The sequence below is a fragment of the Trichosurus vulpecula genome, chromosome 2, assembly GCF_011100635.1.
Source record: "Trichosurus vulpecula isolate mTriVul1 chromosome 2, mTriVul1.pri, whole genome shotgun sequence".
NCBI lineage: Eukaryota > Metazoa > Chordata > Mammalia > Diprotodontia > Phalangeridae > Trichosurus > Trichosurus vulpecula.
The window spans coordinates 106,617,519-106,639,845 of NC_050574.1; the positions used below are offsets into that span (position 1 = coordinate 106,617,519).

A 22,327-nucleotide genomic window follows, 5' to 3' on the forward strand; every position below is an offset into this window, starting at 1 on the left:
TGGCAGGCACAGGGTGTGTACCTGTTGGTTTAGTTATTGACAACAGATTTGGCTTTCAGGAAAGAAGGAAAGAAAGCAGGAGGGAAAAGAAGGAGAAAGGAATACAGAAAATGTCTGTAACAGCAGTGCTGTATTTGGATGTGCTCACAAAAAAGTAACAATAAAACACATAGGAATGACACCCTGAGGGGCAAGTAGGAAGACTATCAGTATTTAACTCCTTAGATTTCTCTTTCTTCACTGCCGTACATTCATGAAGTGCTCGAGTGGTAGCTGTGGCAGCTAAGAGCCAAAAAATGTAAATAGAAAATAAGAAATCAGTCTCTCAATTACGCATACTAATTAATTATATTTTAAAGCATTAGTCATTGCATTAACCTGATCCACCTTGGATTTCCTCATTTAAAAAAATGTGTCCGATATAGTCCATGTCCCAGGTAAAAGAGACCCTTTTAGAACTAGATTAAAAGTCCTACTGTGTGTACTTTCCTAATGTACCATCCAAGGGTTTTCACCATAAAGGTCAGGAAATGAATGGACAATGTGTGGATAGGTTAAGCAAACACAGTCCCTATGAAACACAGAAATTTATCTAAGAAGGATAATTTCAGTTCAGTGAGTCAATTTGCCCATCCCCAAACAAGGCACTATTTTGGCTCCAATGTCTGTCTAGCACCGCTCCCATTGTTCCTTGGTATTTAATTAACTTCAAATGATCCTAATGAAAAGAGATGATAAATTCTGGATGATAATCTTGTTGGGGAAGGGGATTGTGCAGGAAAAGTCAGTAATTCCTTCACGTGCTTAGTGACTATTGGGAACCAATGGTAGCTTGGGCTAAATATGCTAGGCTCATTGGCACGGAGGCGCTGTTCTAGTTAAAATCCAGTTAAGTGGCAAGAACTGAATGAAGTGGTACAAACATGCTTTTGCCTGCTCTGGGGTGACTGGAAGATGAGCAATGCCATATGTTGTGCTGGCATGGTATATGGGAAAGAACCAGTTCTAAATTAAGGAGAAGTCTGAGAGAGGGCCAGGGTTCAAATCTTGCCTAAGACAAACATTCACTTTATGACTTTGGGCAAACTGCTTAATCTTCTTGGGCCTCCGTTTCCTCACTTGTAAAATGAGGGGTGAGGGAAATAAATCACATGCCTTTGAGGCCCCTTCCAGCTCTAAACATGATTTTATGATCCTAGTTTCTATTAAATTATATTTGAATATACGTATAAATACTGCACATAAACAATTTTTTTTGCCTTTTCATTCCTCTAAGAACAAAAAGAATGTCTCAAGTTCAACATACCATCTCCACATCCCCCTCTAGTCCTTGCACTCATTAGGGAGGCTAAGAATGAGCTGGTACCATTAGGGAACTGGACCTAATGTGCTTCCAATGACATGATGTAGGTGGGATACACACTTGCATGAATTTCTGTCTCTTTGTGCTACGTATTTAATACAAACTAACAAAAGTCTAGATGAATCAAACACAAAATCCTTGGAAAACTTTAAGATTAATTTAGCACATGAACTGAAAAAAACCAAAACAAAACCCTATGTCTTTATTTCTATCAAAAGATATGTCTTTGAATTGTTCACATGATGTGATACACAAATTAGCTTTCAAACAGTAAAGCCGGCCATCTTATAACTTTAGGGATTTAGGAGAAACACTACAATACGCACTCTAGGCAGACATACATACACACGCAGACATATACATAGCTATCCACACAGACACCACATAGTCAGCTACACTCATTCCTACACACACACATACTCACACATGCACACGCAAACACACACACACACACACATACACGCACGCACACACTTTCTAATGACAAAGTTTAGCCTTTCCTAAAAATAAGTACAATGAAGACCATTAAGTGCTGCTGGGGAGAAACATTCTTCTCACCCCTCCCTACAATCCACATAGTTTCCTTTAATCCAATAGCAAATCTGTGCGTATTTAAGAGGGGTGATGCGAACGGCTACATTGAAATCCTGTGGCGAGCCATTCATGTCCACCCACTGGTGTCCTGAAAAGATCCCAATAATTTTGCGCTCCCATTTTTGCTGCTGTCTCTTCCACATCCTCACATACACTCCTGACCCACTAGCTCCAGGCTGGGCATCGCACTGCTGGTAGAGGAGGTCATATGTCTCATCTTTGACATCACAGAAGCGGTACACCAGATTTCCTGGCCGGTCATTGTCATAGCCAGAGAAATGGATTCGGCCCCCAGGCAGGTGCTTGGCAGGAGGGCTCACCCCAATCTTCATGAATTTTCTCTTATGGGGTTTTTTGAGCTCTAAAAGAGCATAGTCATAATCCATCCCAATGTCATTGGCATTCCCTTTGATCCAACCCTTGGGGACATGGGTGCGTTTTACTCGAATCCATTGAAATTTCATCTTGTCAGGAATGGCTGAGCTGGAGGCATTAGTGGCCCGGCTGCTATCTTTCACCTTGGGCTTCAGGAAGCCCACTCGAAGTTTCTGGGCCCCCTTCACATAGGTTTTGCCATCATGAACGCAGTGGGCAGCAGTGAGGACATGTTTCTCAGCTACCAGGGTGCCAGTGCAGCCAGTTGATAGCTTCACAGATGTTGAGAATGGATAGTTCAGCAAGAAATCCTTGCCAAAGATGCTGAACCTGCTGTCATAACCATAAATCTGCCGCTTCATTCGAGAACGACCCCTGGATTCTGTCTCACTTCGCTGGACATAAATGCCAACCTCCGTCTCTGTGCGGCTGCCATTGGCATACAGTGTTTCATAAGACAAGTATTGCTTGACTTCTTCATATGTTGGCAGAGGTGAACCCTTGTGGCATTGGGGCCCACAGGAAGATGATACTTCCAATTTGGCTTCAGCGACAAACTCTGGCTTGTCTAAATTGTGGGTGGATTGGGGCAAGATGATGGGGACTCGGTAAGCGGGCCAAGTAGGCTTCCAGTGAGCACTGTAAGGGATTACCTCCTTGATGGCACAAAGGAGGCAGAGGAGGAGTGTTGGCATGATGGCCATGCTGCGCACAGCTCTGTGGAGACAGACAAGAAGGGAGGTTAGTAGGGCAAGTGGTTCCAAGTTCATTCATTGCTTAAAGAACCAGACAACATAAAATCCCTACTCTGGAATCAGGGTGCAGAGAGCAGGCTTTAGATAATACAATGTGAGGACTTGACCTCAGAAACATGCATAGGGCTGGTTGCCCAAGCTGAAATGGAAGCGTCTTCCTTTCTATGTTTCAGACACTGCTAATGACATGCTGCAGCAGCGCTCCCTGAAAGCAACCCTTAGGCCCTTACTGAAATGTGACTCTTGTCTCAACTCTCACATAATTAATTCTAAGTGTACTGGAGGTGAGATCTTCCCTCCATTTTCAAGGCAATGCAATTCATTCGTTCGACAAACACGTAAAGTATCTACCATGTTCCAGTGCTGGACCAGGTACTAGGGGTATAAAAATCAATACATAGTGATTCTGTCTTCAGAGACCTTGTAATTTAATGCACTGAGGTGAAGGAAAAGCACACAAATAACTGGGATGCAAGGAAGAGTGATGGTATGCAGGAAAAATCCAGTGATTGTACTAGGAAAACTCTGAGAACAAGATTATTTCTACCTCGCGGGGTGGGAAGCATGCTATTCAGGGAAAATATCATGGAGGAGAGAGTAGCTGCAAGGAACAAGAAAAAATTGAGGTTCGGACGTGGTGGAAATATCATTGGCTTGGTTACCAGAGGGCCTGGACCTGAGGCTCTACTACTATGTGAATTTAGACCAGTAGCAACATCTCTGGGCCTCAGTTTTCTTATCTGTAGAATGAGGTAGTTGTGCTATGTTACTTCTTATATCCCAATCAGCTCTAAACCCTAAGATCTTGTTTCTCTTTCCTGTCCATCCTCCTCCCTTCATGAAATAAATGTCTATTGTCTTAGCCTAGAGAATGGATTCCCAACTGTATTGTAAGGAGCCTGTACCTGAAATGCCTCTCCTCCTCATCTCAATCTGTTGAAACCCTTCTGGGAATCTGATGAAATTCCATCTCCATGCCTTTAAACTGGCCATTTCTCTATGACTGGAATATTCTCTCTCCCTCCTTTTTCCTCTGGGAATACTTTATTTCCTTCAAGATTCAGCCCAAGTAGCATTTTCTACATGAAGCTTTCGCTTATCCCCGACACCAACTCCCCTCCCCTCACACTTAGATTGCATACAAATGTATACAATATATAGCATGTATACATATTGTGTGTATGTATATGTATACACACATACACATATATATACACACACACACATATACACACACATACATGCGGCTTCTCTGCCTAGATTGTAAGCTCCTTGGGGCAGGAACTACTTCACCTTTGTATCTCCAGTGCCTAGTATTGTACTTGGTACAGAGTAGAGGCTTCATAAGGGCACCTAGGTGGCTAGAACTCTGGGCCTGGAATCAGGAAGACCTGAGTTTAAATCCATCCTCAGACACTTAGTAGGTCAAGTCATCTCTGTTTCAGTTTCCTTATCTGTAAAATGGGATAATAATATAGTTCCTGCCTTCCAGGGTTGTTGTGAGGATACAATATTTATAAAGCACTTAGCACAGCGTCTGGCACATAGTAGGTGCCATAGAAATGTAAGCTATTATTATCATTAAATGCTAGTTGATTGAATGGGGCTATTGCAGGGAGCAGCAACAGGCTAGGAATACTTTTAAGTTGAGCTTTGAGGTAAATCTGGATATGTGAGTTAGAGAGCCCTGGAGGCTTCCTTTTCGAGGCCCCACCAGGATACCACCTCCTCCATGCTGAAAGTATTCTCTCTTTCCCATGTCCAACTTTCTCAGCACCCGATGTCTGGATTTCTTCTTTGCCTCAATTTCTTTCTATCTTGTTCTTATTTAGGTGCATATCCTATCTGTTTTCTCTCCTCCCCTCCCATTAGATCCTATACCACTTACAGTATTTCTGATACCCAAGAATGCTCACACATAGTAGGTGTTACATAGATGCTTGTTGAATTGAATGATTAAGAAAGCGTTTCTCATTTCCCTGAAGTCTTTAGATTGGGATAAGAAGAAGGCTCCAGGGTGTGGAGTTTGGGCAGTTAAATTAAAAGTTGTCAGGATGGGTGGGAGGTAAGATGGGGCTACAAAGACAATAAAACCCCTTCAGATGGACTCTTGCCGTGGAAGCATTCCTCAGACATTTCCCCTGGAAGTTCCTTTTCGCTGGGACTCCTGAAACGTTATGAACAGGGGATGTAGCCGAGAGGGATGGTAACAGAGTAGCCTGTGATGTCATTAACAGGTCTATAGTTCTACTAGGTTAAGCTTTGCCGCTCATTGGTTAAGGACCCTTGCCTTAGGATTTTGGAACAATTTTGATGGTGTTATCTGCTTCTCTGGGGGAAGGAGAATTATCATAGAATAAATGCCTCAATGATTAAGGGTAGGCTATAGTGAAAGAGAATTGTAAATGGTCCATTTGTTCAGATTTCATCAGCAAGGCATTGTGGGAGCAAGCATTTCCCATGGAACTTCATTCTTGGCCAGCTACAATAACCAATGATCTCATGAATGGCAAGCTGATGGCTCTTTCTCATCCTCCTCCTCCTCAATGTCTCTAAAGCATTTGACATGGATGACCACCTTCTCCTCTGGGATACTCTCTCCTCTCTAGGTTTTTTGTGACATTGCTCTCTTGGTTCGTCTACCTTTGTGACTGCTCCTTTTCAATATCCTTTGCTGGATCATCACCCATAATCACCCTTTAATTCTGGATATGCACCAAGACTGTGCAGGGCTCTGATCTTCTCTCCAGGTTTTCTTTCTTGGTTGACTGAGTATGTCTGTACTTATGAGTCTCAGATCTACATTTACTAAACAAGTCTTTTCTGAGACCTGGGGGTACAACTTCAACTGCCTCCTGATTATTTCAAACTAGATATGCAATGGGAATCTCAAATTCAACAGGTCCAAGGCCGAACTCACCCTCTTCCCCTTTAAACCTACCTGTTTATCAACCACCTTTATTACTTTGGGATATCACCATTCTTCAGTCCTTCATTTTTCAACCTCACTGTCATCCTTGACTCCTTAAATCACTCACTACATATTCAATCATTTGACAAATTTTGTCATTTCTACTTATACTTAGGGCAGTTAGGCAGCAGAGTGGATTGAACTCCAGGTCTAAAATCAAGAAACCTTGAGTTCAAATCTGTCCTTGAGTACTTTCTAGCTGTGTGATCCTGGGCAAGTCATTTAACCTCTCTGTTTGCCTTAGTTTCCATATTTGTCAAAGGGGGATAATAACTTAGCATAGTACCTGGCACTTAGTAATAGCTACATAAATGTTAGCTAATAAATTATACCATCTCTCATATATGTCCCCTTCTCATATAGCCACTATCCCAAATTAATTGTCCTCAGGACTATTGAAATATCCTAATTGTTCTCCCTGCCTCTGTCTCTCTTTAATCTAATACGTGCTCTGCAAAATTACCCAAGTGATTATCCTAAAGTACAAGTCTGTCTATATCACTCTCCTATTCACTAAACTCCAATGGTTCCCTTGACCCAAATTAACTTCCCAGCCTTATTACATGTGGAATTTCCTAAAATTTCCTACTTCCTCACTTCTGCCTTTTAGAATCCCAAGTTTCCTCCAAAGGTCATCGTAACTGCTGCTTTTTGGAGAAAGCTTTATTGATGCCCCCAGCTGGTATTTTTCTCCCCTATTCCATTACTTTGTATCTACTTTATATACGTATACATACATGCATATATACTTGTATACACACAAACATACACACACATGTTGTCTTCCCTGGATAAATTTTAAACTCCTTAAGGGTAGAAGGGTTTCATTTTTGTCTTTGTATTCTCAGTATCTAGTGCAATACATAGTGGATGCCTTACACATGACCCAGTATTCAAGAAGGGATTGTTGTTGTTCATCCTTCATTCTTGAAGAGGACCAATGATATCACGAGGGTGATGTCTTGACTTTCAAGTGGATTTAAGTGAAGCAGAGGTATAATCTGGCAAATAAATCTAAAATCCACCAAAGGCTGAAAAGAATGAGTTAGGTCTATGTTGTATGGGAATTCCCCTATCATATCCAGTTTATCATGGAATTTTTTAAAAGGTCAAAAAAATTCACCAATAAAAGTGCTAAGGAAGGCTGAACTGGGAAGATGCTTGAAAAAACCCGTGCTAAAAGTTTTTGTTGCTCTTCAGTCACATCTGACTCTTCATGACCCCACTTGGTGTTTTCTTGGCCAAGATACTGCTGTGGTTTACCATCTCCTGCTCCAGCTCATTTTACAGATGAGGAAACTGAGGCAAATAGGGTTAAGTGACTTGCCCAGGGTCACATAGCCAATATCTGAGGCCAGACCTGGTGCTGTATCCACTGCACCACCCAAGTGCTCCAGCTGCCAAAAATTAGTTTATAATAAAAAATCCTTTTATGTATATAGAGTGCTTTCCAGATTACAAAGCACTTTCCCTGATAGCTCTGTCATACAGGTAGTACAACCATTATTATCCTCATTTTATAGGTGAAGATACTGAGGAAAAAGAGAAGTCAAGTGACATGTACAATATCATACAACTAGTAAGTGGAAGAGATAAGACTCCAACTCTGGGCTTCTAAGAAATCCAGGGTTCTTTCTACTGTGCCACCTTTAATTAAAGTTATTTAGTTAGCTAACACTCCATTATCAGGTGTTAATGGATATAATCTCACACTGATTAATTATAATTGTATTAATTATAATGTAATTAATTATACTTCAGTGGATCTATGATCTTTTTATGTGTGTGAGATCAAAATTCATGTAGATTACGCTCACCCTTAATTTGTTTTATATTTGTCTAATAATTTTCTGGGAATATATAGCATATATGCTCCTTCAGGGCAAAGATTTCACACCTTTGTGTTTGTAGCTTCAGTTTCTATCACAAAGGATCCTAGAATCATAGCTTTAGAGCTGGAAGGGACCTTATGTCATCTAGTCCAGGGCTTCTTAAATTTTCGCCACTTGAGACCCCTTTTCAAGTTTCCATCAGCAGTGTTTGTTGGCATTGCATGGCCGGAGGGCATGGGCAGTGCAAAGTGCACATGCTTTGTGTTCAGAACCAAGGCTCCAGTGAAGTTGCCTGATGCAACACGGGCAAGTGCTGCTAGAAACACCTTGGATTCATTATGTGTTTGATTTTGAATTAATTTTTGGTCATTGTGAGTTCAGAAATCTTTTACTGCTTCTAAATTTTTCATGACCCCCTATGAGGTCATGACCCATGAAGCACTGTGACAATTTCTCATTTTATGGATGAGGAAACTGAAGTGATTTGCTGAAAGTCACATAGTTTAAAAGTGGCAGATGCAGGATTCAAATCCAGATCCCCAACCCGGAATCTAACACTCTTGTCACTGGACCAAAATGATTCTCCAATATCTCTAAGTCTTAGTAAATGCCTATTAATTGATCACATCTCATCCTATGTTATTCAACCATTCATTCAATCAAAAACATTGATGAAGCACCCACTATGTGCTAGTCAATAGGGATACAAATATGAAGATGAAATAATTCTTACTTTCCATGACCTTACATTCCAATAGAGAGTCAAGTATGTATGTGTGCATATGTCTACATATGTAACTGGCACCTGATGAATGTGCAGGCCCATAAGCTTGTTCTGCTGATGCAACTTGTATACATGTTACATGTACATACAGAATAAATACAAATAGATACAAAGCAGTTAAATGAGATTGCCTGGGAGGGAGAAAACTAGCAGTTTATCTGTGTCTATGTGGAAATTCTTCAAAAGAGGATCTCTGTAATATTCTGGGGGCCTTCTACTATGGGTGCTGTCATGTACACAGGCTTCATCCTGACTCTTGCTACCTGACCAATTTACCTCCCCTTCAAGTTGCCCAAGTCCCTGAAGATGTCTTTTATACCTTCTCTTGTGTGTAAGCCATCACTGATAACATGCTGTAGTATACTTATACCCACAAGGAAACTTTCCATTGCCTTTTGGTTAACTATAATTAACTATAATTCAGATATTATAGGTGCTTCTCAAGGTAAGCCTCATGAATACAGAAGAAATTAATTTGAAACATGTCATTATTAAATTAACCAGAAGTTCAGCTATGTTCACCTTTGTATTACTAATGAATGGGCTGCTAAACAAATTAATAGACAGATATTGAACAAAGGGAACATCAAATCTTTTTGAAGGCCAATTTGAAGGCCAAGGTCATATACATTTAAAAGCCTCAGTTTACACACACACACACACACACACACATACACACACACACACACACACACACAGAGGAAATTAACTAGAAATTTAGAAATTTGCAACTAGAAATCTACAAATTTATTATACCTCATTCTTATATGTCCACTCTAGCAGGCTGGATAGATTTCTTATTGAAACACCATGATAACATCTTTTTTTTTACTGGTTCTAGTTACCATATGAATTTGAATATGATTAAACTGAATTTCTTTAGGAATAGACTTTAATTCAGACTCTCCCTCATTTCAGACTGCCCTTCTACCCAATGATCTGGTTTCTAGTACTGTTTTTGCCATTAGCTGTCTGTGAGATTATGACTAAATTGATTTACCTTTGGGACTTAATTTCGTCATTTGTGAAATACTGGGGTTGAACTCAGGGGGGAGGATCCTGCTGCCTTGAGGCTACACGCGGCCCTCTAGGTCCTCAAGTGTGGTGTTTTATGAAATTTGGGTTCAGTCAAAGGGCCACACTTGAGGACCTAGAGGCTGCATGTGGTCTCAAGGCTGCAGGATCCCCACCCTGGTAGATACTCTGACAATCTTTGCTGCTTAAAAATTTGAGGGGCTTCTCTCTCTGTCTCTGTCTCTCTCTGGTTACTTTGCCTCTCCCCCCTAGCTTTTAATATGGAAACTCCCTCCACAATACAGACTGACTAATCCTCCCATAATTTGTAGTTTTGCAGAGTTGCCTAGGGCAACAGAGAGGTGAAGCCATTTGTCCATAGTCACACAGCTAGTACCAGTAGGAATCAGGACTGGAACTAAAGCCTTTCTAATTCCAAAGTCCACCTGTATTCATATTGCTTCTTAAATGACCCAATCAGTACTTCAAAGCTAAGGCAGAATGTTATTAGACCCAAACATGGATTTTTAACTTGGTCAAAGGCCAATAAGTTGGATATTTTCTTGGTTCAATATTTACGCTATTAATTTTCTTAGTAGCCTTTCCCCTCTACAAGTTATCTGGGTGTTCTAGGGGATTTATTAAAATTGGTATTAATAGCCATTCAACTTCTTTCTGGATTTTTAATTTCATCTCCCAACAAACCACTCACAAGTACCCTAGAACATGCCAAGGGTCGGCTTTGTCCTTGATCTCCATGCTCCTGGTTGGTTACAAAGTCACTTTGTTTACAAACATAGTCTATTTTGCTCTTTGCAGCCTCGGACGGTTTACTCAGCACTAACTCAGCAGGGTTATGGGAGGGTGGAGGCAGCAGGAAAAAGGAAAGTTTACATTGTTAACTGATCCTACACTGCGGGTGATCTGGCTTCCTCAATTTGTCCAGAAAACCTTCGGATTTCATCCAGCAGAGGGCAGCTTTCAGGAATGTGAAGAGAGGTTATGCTTAGATATGCCTAGGAAAATGTATTTTAGGGAAAATAATTTATCTATCTACTCTAGGATTTCCCCGAATTGATGCACCCCTGTCCTCAAAGCCCCTTGTAACACACTGATACTCATTGTGACTAACACACACATTCACTACAGATATGCAGTACAAAGAGGGCTGAATTTGGAGTAAGAGGAGCTTTGCCACTTACTATCTTGCATGACCTTTGAATGACCAGAAGCTTGGTTTGGGGCCTTAGTTTCTTCCTATGAGGAAAATGAGAAAGTTGTTTTTGGTGGCTCCTAAACTCCCTCCCGGCTCTATATATCTGTTTTCCCTCAGGTACTCATGCATCAGTCATTGTTATAATAGTAATAGCTCACACATAAAAGCTGCCTTCCACTTTGCGAAGCTCTCTTCTCACAGCACCCTATCAAGTAAGTATTGCCAATATCCTAGAGATAAGGAAACCAAGGCTCAAATCATCCCCAGTAGTTAGTTGTCTCCTCCAACATCCCATAACTTTTTATCCGCTTTGTATTGATACTCTATTTACTTTCTGGATCTAGGAGGATCTGTTGGATCTTCTCAATGAACTCTAAACTTTTGGAAGGCAACAATTGTCTCACTTTTGCATTTGTTTCCCTGGGCTTGGCACAGAGCAGGTACTTTTAAAGTCTGTTGATTGATTAGAAAGCTAAAAGGGACCAGAATGTGGACTAGAGCTGTGATCTCACAGATAAAAGTGAGATCACCAGGTGAGGAAACTCTCTACCTTCTCTGCAATTTTGAATCTTAGTTGCCTAGCACAGAGGTTAAGGTTAATGGTCAACACAGTCAGTAGTGTCAGAATCCTAAAAAAAAAGGATTCTAATCCCATGGCTCCTAGAATAAGTCACCAAGGGACAAATGACCATTATTTCCATTTTAATTAACCCTAGGTATACCTACTTTTCCACTTATAAAAGTATACACTAATTGGGGCGGCTAGGTGGCGCAGTGAGTGGAGCACCAGCCCTGGAGTCAGGATGACCTGAGTTCAAATCTGGCCTCAGACACTTGACACACTTACTAGCTGTGTGACCTTGGGCAAGTCACTTGACCCCAATTGCCCTGCCTTCTCCCCTCAAAAAAAAAACAACAACAAAAAAAGTATACACTAATATAAAATAAACATTAAACAGGATTGTAATAACCATATTTCCAATTCCAGCATCAAAGCTGCCACTCATGGGTTAAAGAAAATAAGAGACTAAAGAGATGCTTTTGAATGAATCATCTTATAGCAAAGGAAAGCAGGCTTTATAGACAGAATGGCAATTTCCAAATCTTATGACCAATCTCTGTAAGTTTTCACGAAGAAAACTGCGGTCTGTGTGGTTTCATTTCCAAGTCCAAGGTTTTGCCAGAAGTAGTTACTTGATATACATACATACATACTCCAATGTTTCTCACTAAGTTCTTTCATACAGCACTTTATGATGACAAAGGAGAAGCAAAATGGAAAATTTAACTAAGCAAATATTTTCTTAATGCAACATCCTGTACTACAGAAAATTTTACCTTCCTAGTTTTATAAATCTGACTCATTTAACATGTGTAACTGTGGCAGCATCACAGAACCATAGATTTAGAGACATGGTCCAATTCTCTCATTATGTAGATGAGGAAACTGAAATCTAGAGAGAATAAATGTCCAAGGTCACACAGGTTCAGGCTTTGGACCTATAGCCTTGAATTTCAGAGCCAGCAATCATTCTACTGTACCACGCAATTCTTGCATTCAAGGAGGATCAAGGATTTCTGCAGATTGGGAAACTCCCTCCACTTATTGCAATTCTCTATGACGTCATAAATACATCTTAGAGGATTGCCTAAGGCACACAGAGGTTAAGAGACTTGCCTTGGTCTCACAGGCCTTACAGAGAGCCACTGTACAGTGCAGATTAATTGGGATAGTAACCGTAAGAATGTTTGGAGAATATCAGCTGAGACCATTCTCTCCTGTCTCTACAATCTCACTCTCTCTGTATTCTGATGGCAACTTTTTTTTTTAAGTCCAGTCAGTTTACTTGCTTGAAACAGTAAAGAAAGAATGTTTCTTTGGGAATAACAACTTCTCCAAATTATACAATAGCTAGTTATACAATACAGATAACCAGTAACAATAACCAATTCTACAATACAGATTCATGGAAGTCCAAGCCCGATGGCAACATTTGAGAGCAAACCTAGATGCCACAACACAGACTTCTTCTGTGCCAAATACTTGGGGAAATGAATTAGCCTCCTTCCACTGGCAAACAAGTACTGGAGGGAAAATTTACTGCTTTGTAAGAGTTTTCTAATTGTGCACCTTATAATGTGCTGTAACCACTGTAAAACAGTAGTTACTGAAAGAAACAGTGTAAAATTTTGTGAAGACAAATGTTGCGGTTATAGTTTGGAAAGATGAAGAAAGTTTTTCCATGGGGTCTGGGGCCAGGGGCATAGACCAGTTAGTTAAAAAGCAGACTAGTTCCAAAAACAAATACCTGAAATGAGCAAGAGCAGGGAGAGTCTTACTCTCATTTTTCTGAGTCAGAGAACCTGTTAAAGGAAAGCTGACCCAACCATGTAATGGTTTAAGAATAGCAGAAAGTCTTGCACAGGGAAATACAGAATTTTAATGGATGATGATAGTGAATGGTTAAACAAGATCTTACTTCCTCTGTGCCAAAGAGGAGGCCCGATGGATGGCTTGAGTCTGAGGACCCAGCTGGTATGAAAAAACTAGAGATTATAAAACTTATTCACAGGTAAGACCCCATGAAAATGTCTCCCAGGAGTCAAAGGGAGTTTTGCATGAACTCAGTCTGAAGCCTTTCATCCTTGGGGCATACAAAAATCAATGAGCTAGAAAACCTGACACCTACTAGTGGCCGACTGGGTTCCGGCAGTAGCAGCTTGCTCTCGGACACACACTAATGGGCATTTTGGCACATACTCTAGGAAGGACAAAATGCATTCATATTCTGAATTGAACCGGATAAGCAGTGGAATGTTCCCAAAATGAGATATATAGTTGTCCTGTTGCTTCTGAGTTTGGGGAAGGAAAAAAAAGTTTTCATAAGCCATGAAAGACTGCACCAAGTTATTACTGTTACTTGGCTTTATGGAAGGTGCAACACAATTTCAAAACTACAAAAACTATCTATAGTCAGGAAACCAAAGTTTTTAAAAATATGTTCACCCTGCTAGATGATTTGGTAAGGTGGCCTGCCCTGCTCCCCTGCCAAATACACTCTATTTTAAAGTCACACTTCAAACATACTAGGTGAAGGGAAGGTCAGTACTGTTACAGACAAATGTACACAAGTGCTACCCTAAAAAAAATATGTGATTGATAAGAGCTATGCGAACAGTGTACGATTTTGGGTGGCTGCTGAGTCTGACCCGGTAAAAGAAATACAAGTTCTTTTCTTTCCTCGTAGCTATTTCCTACAACTTAAAAAGGTTACTCTGACATTGGCATATCTCCTTCTTAAGACCTTAAAAGCTCAGAGGTACTTTTGAGCTCTAGGACCTCAGGGTACAACAATCCCATACATCAACATTGCTCCTTTATGAGCAGGCAAACTTTTCACCAGCTGCAGTGGCTGTTTCTAAAGTCTCATGGGTGTCACCCAATGGGAAATAAAACAAACATGATTTTTATCAGCTGCTTTCTCAGGAGATAATAGAGCAGAGCCTATTTGTATTTCTGAACAGTGCACTTTAGGGGGATGTCCAGCTCTTTTAAAGTCTCTCTCCATTGCTTCCCCTTTGCTCTCTTGCTTTCTATTTAAAAGTTAACAGCCCATGAGAAATGGTTACAGCTGAAAGAAAAAAAATCTTCGCTTCCAGCAACTGTTGATAATATGTTGACAGGAGTTCTTGATGGAAGGAAAGCAAAACCTCAACTTTTCTTCTTCTACTAGGGTGTGTTCACGATATTGTGCCTGAGAGTTAAACATTAATTTCCACTCATAGACCCAAAGCACTTCGTAAAAATAACTTGCACACAGGCACACACACACACACACACATACACACACACACACACACACACAAACTCAGGAGAGGGAGCAAAATCAAAGAGTGAAAAGTGTATTTTTGAAAGCATTCACCCACTTACACCCTGACCTCAACAGAGTTCCTTAATGGCAGCTGTCTTTTTCGGCTTGCAAGCAGAACGATCATCCTCGGGATTATTTCTCAAATCCTGCAGCATATTTAATTGAATCCTAGACTTAGCTGGAAGGGACCTCAGAGAAGATCTACTCCAAAACTCCTCCCTCCATTTGACAGAAGAGCAAACTGAGGCTGTGTGCGTGTGCGCGCTATGCCTTGTCCAAGGTCACACAACAAGTCAGGGGCAGAGAAGCCTAGATCTCAGATATCCTTCCTGCCACCCCTTCCAGGGCTCTTTCCACTGGACCACTCTGCCTCTGTTCAGGACAAGTTTCCACTTCACCCGTACTAAAAAAGCAAAAGCAAAAAAAGTAAGCACACAAAATTCCCCCTTTTTGGCTAAATGGTGAGAATGGTATATTGTATATTCCATTTTAAATCTTCCCGGAGCATGGTCTGACCAGTGGGAGCACAGAGGCAGTGATGGGGAAGCATTCCCAGTTTATCGCCAGACTGTCTGTCTGTCAGTGTGTGTGTGTGTGTGTCCGTCAGTCTGTCTGTCGGCCTGCCTGTCAGTCAGTCAAGCGGCACTCACTCCCTTCCTTTGTCCGATTTCCAGCAGCAGTTCACAGCTGGTGGGCCCCCTAGCTCCCTTGAGCTGCCCCGCCCCGCCTGGCCCGGGAGCAGGTCTGGGGCAATGGCCTTTCCCAAGCGGAGCGCAATCCCTGCTGCAGGTCCCCCTTCACTCGGACAGGGAACGAGGGAGGGCAGAGCGCGGGTTTGGGCTGGGGAGCCCGGGGGTCGAGCAGAGTGGAGTAGAGTCCAGAAGTTGTTCAGATCTGCCCGCCTGCCCCCTTGCCAGCCCGCAGCTTACCTCCACTCTCCCTAAGGCCAGAAGCATACTCACCCCGTGCCTCGCATCCCTGAGCCCCGACCCAGCTCCGTGCGCCCGGGCGCGCTCAGACAGGTGTGGGCACTGGAAGTGAGTGGGCTGCTCCCATCTCTGCGCCTCCGGGCGGGTAGTGGCAGTGAGGACGCGCGCGCGCTCGTGTGTGTGTATGTGTGTGTATGTGTATGTGTGTGCTCGCGTGTACTGGGCAGGGGGTAGCTCAGCGTCCGCCGGCTTCCCTCTACCGGCTCCTCCTCCTTCACCTCCCCCCTTCTTTTCTCCTCCCCTTCTTTACTCCTCCCCACCCTCCCTCTTCTTTCCCCCTCTTTCCGCCCTCTCTTCCCCCTTCTCCCCTCCTTCCACTCTCCCCCTCCTCCCTTCTTGTTTTTCCCGTTTCCCCAATTTCCCCCCCTCCCTCTCCTTCTCCTCCACCTCTTCCCATCATTCTTTCCCTCTTCCTTTTTCCCCCTTCCCTTTCCTTCTCTCTGCTACTCTGCTCCTCAGTCCCTTGATGAAAGGCTGAAGTCGATCGCTGTGCGGCGGACCTAAGGTTGCTTCTGCGTGGGTGGCTGGAGGAGCGAGGGCTCGGTCCTGCCACACTTCCCTTGCAGGTGCAACTTACTTTTGCTGAGCTTCTTACAACTCCTCTGCTCCACCCCCTTTCCATTTTTTCCCCGAGAGAATTTAGCACCAAGCCTTTCCCGCTCCAGCGTGCTCCAAACTTATAACAATCTAAACTCGCTTCCTCTGAGCCTCCTCCTCCCCACTTGGAGCTGGCTTTGCACCCCCACTCTGTGTTTGCTGACAGCCTGCTGTGAGGGCAGCATGAAAAGATCACTCGATTCTGCTTGCCACCACCCTCTCCTCACTGAATTCCTGCCCATCCCTTAAAGCCCAACTCAAATGCCACCACCTCTAGGAAGCCTTCCCAGAGCACCCCGTTGGCAAGGTCCTTTTCCCCTTCCGACCTCACGTACTGGTTTACTTGCTCTTTGTACGAACTTCCCAAGTATAATTTTGTATTACAGTTACCCTCTTGTCTTCTTACTAGACATCATTAGTTTGTAAGATCCTTGCAGGAAGGGATGTTTTAATTTTTGTCCATATATACTCTGAGATTAGTACTGCGCTTGGCACATAATAAATGCTGATTAATAAATGGACTTAATCTTGTAGACTGTAAGGCTCCATTCGAAGGTTGGAATTCATTCTTAAAATTTGTATTTTATGTGGTGCCTGGCATCTTGCTCTCAACAATCCTAATGAACTCTTCCTGCTTCCTAGCTGACAGTTTGATGAGTAGCAAGGTACCTGGCCAGGCACTCCCTTTGGGGTAAGTTACTTAATGAACATCTGTTGAATTTGTTGGATTGCCTGGGAATCATGAGACCTGGGTTCAAATTCCTGTTCTACCATTCCTCATATATTTGACTTTGTTTTGCCTATTGTGTGGGCTTAATTTCTTTATCTGCAAAATGAAGGGTTCAGGACTAGCTGACCTCTAAAGTTCCTCCTACCTCTAGGAGGATTCCATGATAGCACCTCCCCTTCCAGACTGGAAAGTTTGCTGATCTCTTAGTTTGGTTGCAGGTTCCTCGTTTGAGCACTTTATGCTGATCTTAAACGTTTTTTTCTCCTACTTAGAAAATATAAACTTGGGACAGGTAAAAGAGCAAGATTCTCCTGCAGTATTTTGACTGACTCCATAGAGGCCTAGGCCCACCTAGTGGGCCTTTGTTAAGTCTTTTCTTCAGGAATAGCACATGGCTCCTAGGCAAACTTGCAAAGCTGTTGAAGTTTATAATCAATGCAGTCTCCCCTATGTGCCCCCTCCCCACTTACAGCACTCATGCCATGTTCCACCCCCTCTACTTTTCTTTAGTCACTTCAGAATAGGCGTTCTTGGACCAATTATGCTTTCAACCTCTTCACTCCGCTTCCCATACTGTTGTAGCCAAGTGAACTCAGGCTAAAATGAAAATCTAGGGCAACCATGAAGGAGAAAAGATACCCCAAAACATGGAGCCTTAGAGAAGTGTGTGGAAAAGATAAGGGGAAGGGTAATAAGATGTTTGTACATATGTCAACCTCACCCTCTGGCTGCCTTTTGGAATCATTGCAAAAGGTTGGAGATCACCAAAACAGGTTGGATAATTTATTCCATGAAAGGGCTCTCCCTCTAGTGTTCTTATCAAAGCCTGCTTTGGAGAAAGGATCTGATACACTTATTCATACAAACATATTGGTGACCGATAAGGTATTCTTACCAGTACCAGCATGGTAAAAGCACAAGATAAGGATCTAGTCCTGGTTCTGGCCCTAACTAGCAGTATGACCTTGGGCAAATAATCCAATCTTTCTGGAATTCAGTTTACTTATTTATAGAAGGAGGAGGCTGGACCATATTATGTTTAAGGTCCCCATCTGGTCTAAGAGTTTATATTCTATGGTCTGTTAATCTATATTCTGAAGTCCCTTTTATCTCAAAAATCTTCTATGATTCTCTGCTGTTTCTTCCAGTGGTATTTAGATTCAAATATGGGACATATTCAATTCAGTTGATAAACATTCCAGTGAGCATTTTTTAAACTCCTACTACGTGCCAGGCCCTGTGCTAAGCACCGTTGAATTCAATTCAACAAACATCCATTCAAAGCACTTTGCTAAATCCTGGGAATGCAAAGACAAAAATGAAACAGTCCTGACCCTTACCAAGCTTACGTTCTAAAGGAATCCATCACTAATGACATAATTCAGTAAGCAACTGAAGAGATACTCATGACAGGCTGGGATTTTTGGGAGGGGAGATGAATTGGGGAGAGCTGCTCCTGACTTCTCTACCTTTCAAATCTAGCCACTGCTTTTAAACATCAATTTCAGCCATCATTGCAGATTGGCAACTATAATTTAGAGTTGCTGAGGGCTCTGAAGGGCTAAGGGACTTGCATGGAGCCGGTATGTGAGTGAGGCAGGATGTAAACATATTTCCCTTTCTGATTTTAAGGTTGGCCTTCTATCCACTATACCACATACTGTCTTTCAGGCAATTCAGCAAACATTAAGTGCCTACTGTGTTCAGAGCACTGTGCTAGTGAGAAAAATTATTTTACTATTACATTAATAACCAATTATTAATTTGGAATCCAGACTTTTCTCCTTTATTTCCTCATCTAAGGCTGAGTCCCTGTAAAAAGTCAGTTTCTGAAAGACATAACTGATTGAAGGAACATGCTCTTCAATCTTGAGTGGGGCCACACCTGGCTAGGAGGTAATTTCTGTTTAGAGTGTAAACAGAATACAGTGGGGCAAGTTCTTATCCTGGGAAAGGAGCCCCTTTCCTTGTACCCCTCCATTTTAAAGTTTAGGGTGACCCAGCTAATGAAGGAGATAACCAACCAGATTGGTTTGGATGGAGATGGATTCCCTCGTCCAGATTGCTGTAAGCAACTGTTCTCGGCAGGAGGAGCTGAAGACTTCTAGCCTCATTAAATATCCTCATTAAATATCCACCAATCAGGATTGATTTTAACTTGCCCTGACATTCCCTTTTACAAAAGGCTTTAAGGCTCTCCATGATTTTGTCTTTGGTTACTGACCACTGACCATAAATTTATTGATTGCTGGCTAGCCTAAGCAATAAATTGATTATTAATTACCCAGAAGCTGTTTCTCTTGGGTTTTCCATTTGTCACACTAGGAACTTGGGAGAGATATAAAGATTAAATAAAGAGACATAAATATTTGTAACTATCATATTATATACTACATAAACAAATCAAAAAGGTGGGGTATAAAGCAAAATTTTGTGCATAATCTGAAGGGGAAGATCAGTGTCAATGGGAATAGGATGGGATAGAGGGATTGGTGATTTACAAAAGGGAAAAATGAGTCAAAGATGGGTAAGTGAATTGCAAAGACATAGATTTCATGTGATAAAGAGTATAATGATTGATTATAGTAATAATCACAATAACAGACATATAGTATCAAGTATTGCAGAGTGCTTCACATAAATGGCTCCATTTTATCCTCACAAAATACTGCAGGTATTATTAGCCTTCCTTATATTACCTGCTACTTTACTTATTTGCGTAAATGTTGTATTTTCCCATGACTGCCCCATTCCCTATAGATTGCAAGCTCTTTGTGGGCAGGTACTGTTGAACTTTTTATCTTTGTACAGTGCCTTGCACTCAGTAAGCACTTGGGATCGTAGAACTAGAGCTGGAAAAGAACTTCAGAGGCCACCTACAAGTGGGGCTCAGAGAGGTTGAGTGACTTGCCCAATATCACACAGGTAGTTAAGTGTCAGGATTTGATATCAGATCCTCTTTCTATAGAGCCAATGCTCTTTCCATCATACCATAAATGTTGGGTGAATTATTAGCCCCATTTTACACATGAAATTTGGGCCTAGGGATGTAAAATTTCTTGTCTAGAGTCACTCTGTGACTCTGTGCCAGAGAGACGGGGTTCAAATCCAAATAGCTACTGACTCCAAGTCTAGAGCTCATTCCCACCGTATCACAACCATTAAAGCTGCTCATGGATATGGAAAGAACAATAGGGATCATAACCCAACCCTTTCATTTTGTAGATAAGGAGTTGTTTTTTAGTCTTTTCAGTCGGGTCCAACTCTTCATGACGCCATTTGGGGTTTTCTTGGCAAAGATACTGGAGTGGTTTGCCATTTCCTTCTCCAACTCATTTTACAGATGAGGAAATTGAGGCAAACAAACTTAAGTGACTTGCCCAGGGTCACACAGTGACTCATAGTGTCTAAGGCCAGATTTGAACTCAGGAAGAAGTCTTCTGGATTCCAAGCCCAGTGCTCTATCCACTGCATCTCCTAGCTGCCCCATAGATGAGGAGTCTGAGGCCTTAAAGAGATTAAGCAACTTGCCTAAGGTCATATAGGTAGTAAATGTTGGAGCTGGGAATAGAATCCAGGTTCTTAGACTCCAAATCTAGCATATTTCCCCTGAACAACATGGGAACAACTCTACCGGGTTCCCCTGGTTGATTCCTAAACAAACAAATAATTATAGAATATTACAGCTGGAAAGAATCTTGGAGGCTGTTTAGTCCAACTGCCTCATTTTAGAGATAAGGAAACAAGGTTCTGTGAAGACTGTGAGAACTTAAAGAAAAATGTATCTGTGCAATACTAGTCCTTTAGGCAAACATATGTTTGGCATTCAAATGACTTGGCCGGTCCATCAGAGTTGCACTCTTTGCAGTGGAGTTTGAATGGTTGGCAGTTCAGCCCCAGAAAGGACCTCAGTGTCTGGTACCTTATCTTGCCAGGTGATCTTCAGAATCTTCCTAAGGCAATTCAAATGGAAGCAATTTGCTTTCCTGACACGGCCCTGGTAGGTTTCACAGTGGTGCCACAATGAGGTCAGCACAGCTCTGTAGACCTTCAGTTTGGTAGGTCGCCTAATACTTCTTCTCTCCTAGTCTGACCATGTCACCCTCTCCTCAGTAAAGCCCAGTGGCTCCCTAGGGCCTCCAGGAGCAAATACAAAATGCTCTGCTTGGCTTTCAAAGCCATTCCCAACCTGGGCCTCTCCTCCCTTTCCAGTCTTCTTCCACCTGACTCCCCAGCACAGTCCTCTTCCATCCACTTTCCTTTGGAGCCTCCCAAACATTGAGTTAGTTCTAGTAATACATGTGTCAACTTCACCATCTATGTGGACGTCTTTGAGAAGTATATTGCCAAGGTAAGTGAACTTATCCACAATATTCAAAGTTTCTCCATTTGTTGTAATCAATGGTTCCACATATGGATGGTGCGGTGAACCTGTTTTCTTGGTGTTAATTGTCAAGCCAAAATTTAACACAAGTGGTAGAAAGAATTGATCCGTACTGTGCTGCATCTCAGCCTCAGAGGCTGCATTGAGTGCACAATCATCTGCCAACAAAACACCATGCACCAACTTTCTCTCCTCTCCAGTCTTGACTGTGTTGCCTTTTCAAGTTATAGTTTACTGTTAGTGTGGCAACTGACCTTGGTGCCATTTTTGTCCTGGTTGAAGCCATGTGACATCACTGTAAATATCATACTAAAAGCACGGGAGCAGGCACGCAACCTTGCCTCAGTCAATTGGTAACTGGGCAAAGTGCATCTTCCATTAAGCAAAACCCAGGCAAGCTGGTCTCTGCTGTTTTCTGAACCAGGTTTCAGATATCATGGAGTCATAAGATCATACATTTAGATCTGAAGGGAAACTTAGAAGTCATCTAATCCAACTCTTTCATTTTACAGACAAGGAAATTGAGACCCAGAGAGGTTAAATAACTTGTTGATGCTCAGGTTTGACCAGTCACTCCTTTTCTCATAAAACTCCAGTGGGTGTCTAAGTGACTCCAGGATAAAGTACAAACTCTTTTGATTTCTACATTTCCTGGCTTATTATGTTTTATACTCCCTTTTGTTTCCCTAGTACGTAGTACAGTATCTGGCACATGAGAGATGCTTAATGAAGAGATGCTTTGATTCAGTTTGATGACTGACAGAGCTCTCAGGATTCAAGCTCAGATCCTCTGATCCCAGATCTACCTTTCACATCTTTACAGGTAACTTCATTTTTCATCAATAGCTCTG

General features: G+C 42.0%; 1 protein-coding gene across 1 annotated transcript; it reads right to left on the reverse strand.

Annotated features, from left to right (window-relative positions):
• Positions 1 to 1,535: 1,535 nt before the first annotated feature.
• Positions 1,536 to 15,924, reverse strand: PRSS23 (serine protease 23). Its single transcript, XM_036743002.1, has 2 exons — positions 15,739 to 15,924; positions 1,536 to 3,049 (listed from the first exon to the last, which is right to left on the reverse strand). Exons 1-2 carry the CDS (start codon positions 15,750 to 15,752, stop codon positions 1,918 to 1,920), a joined length of 1,146 nt encoding a protein of 381 aa, XP_036598897.1. The 5' UTR covers positions 15,753 to 15,924; the 3' UTR covers positions 1,536 to 1,917.
• Positions 15,925 to 22,327: the final 6,403 nt, after the last annotated feature.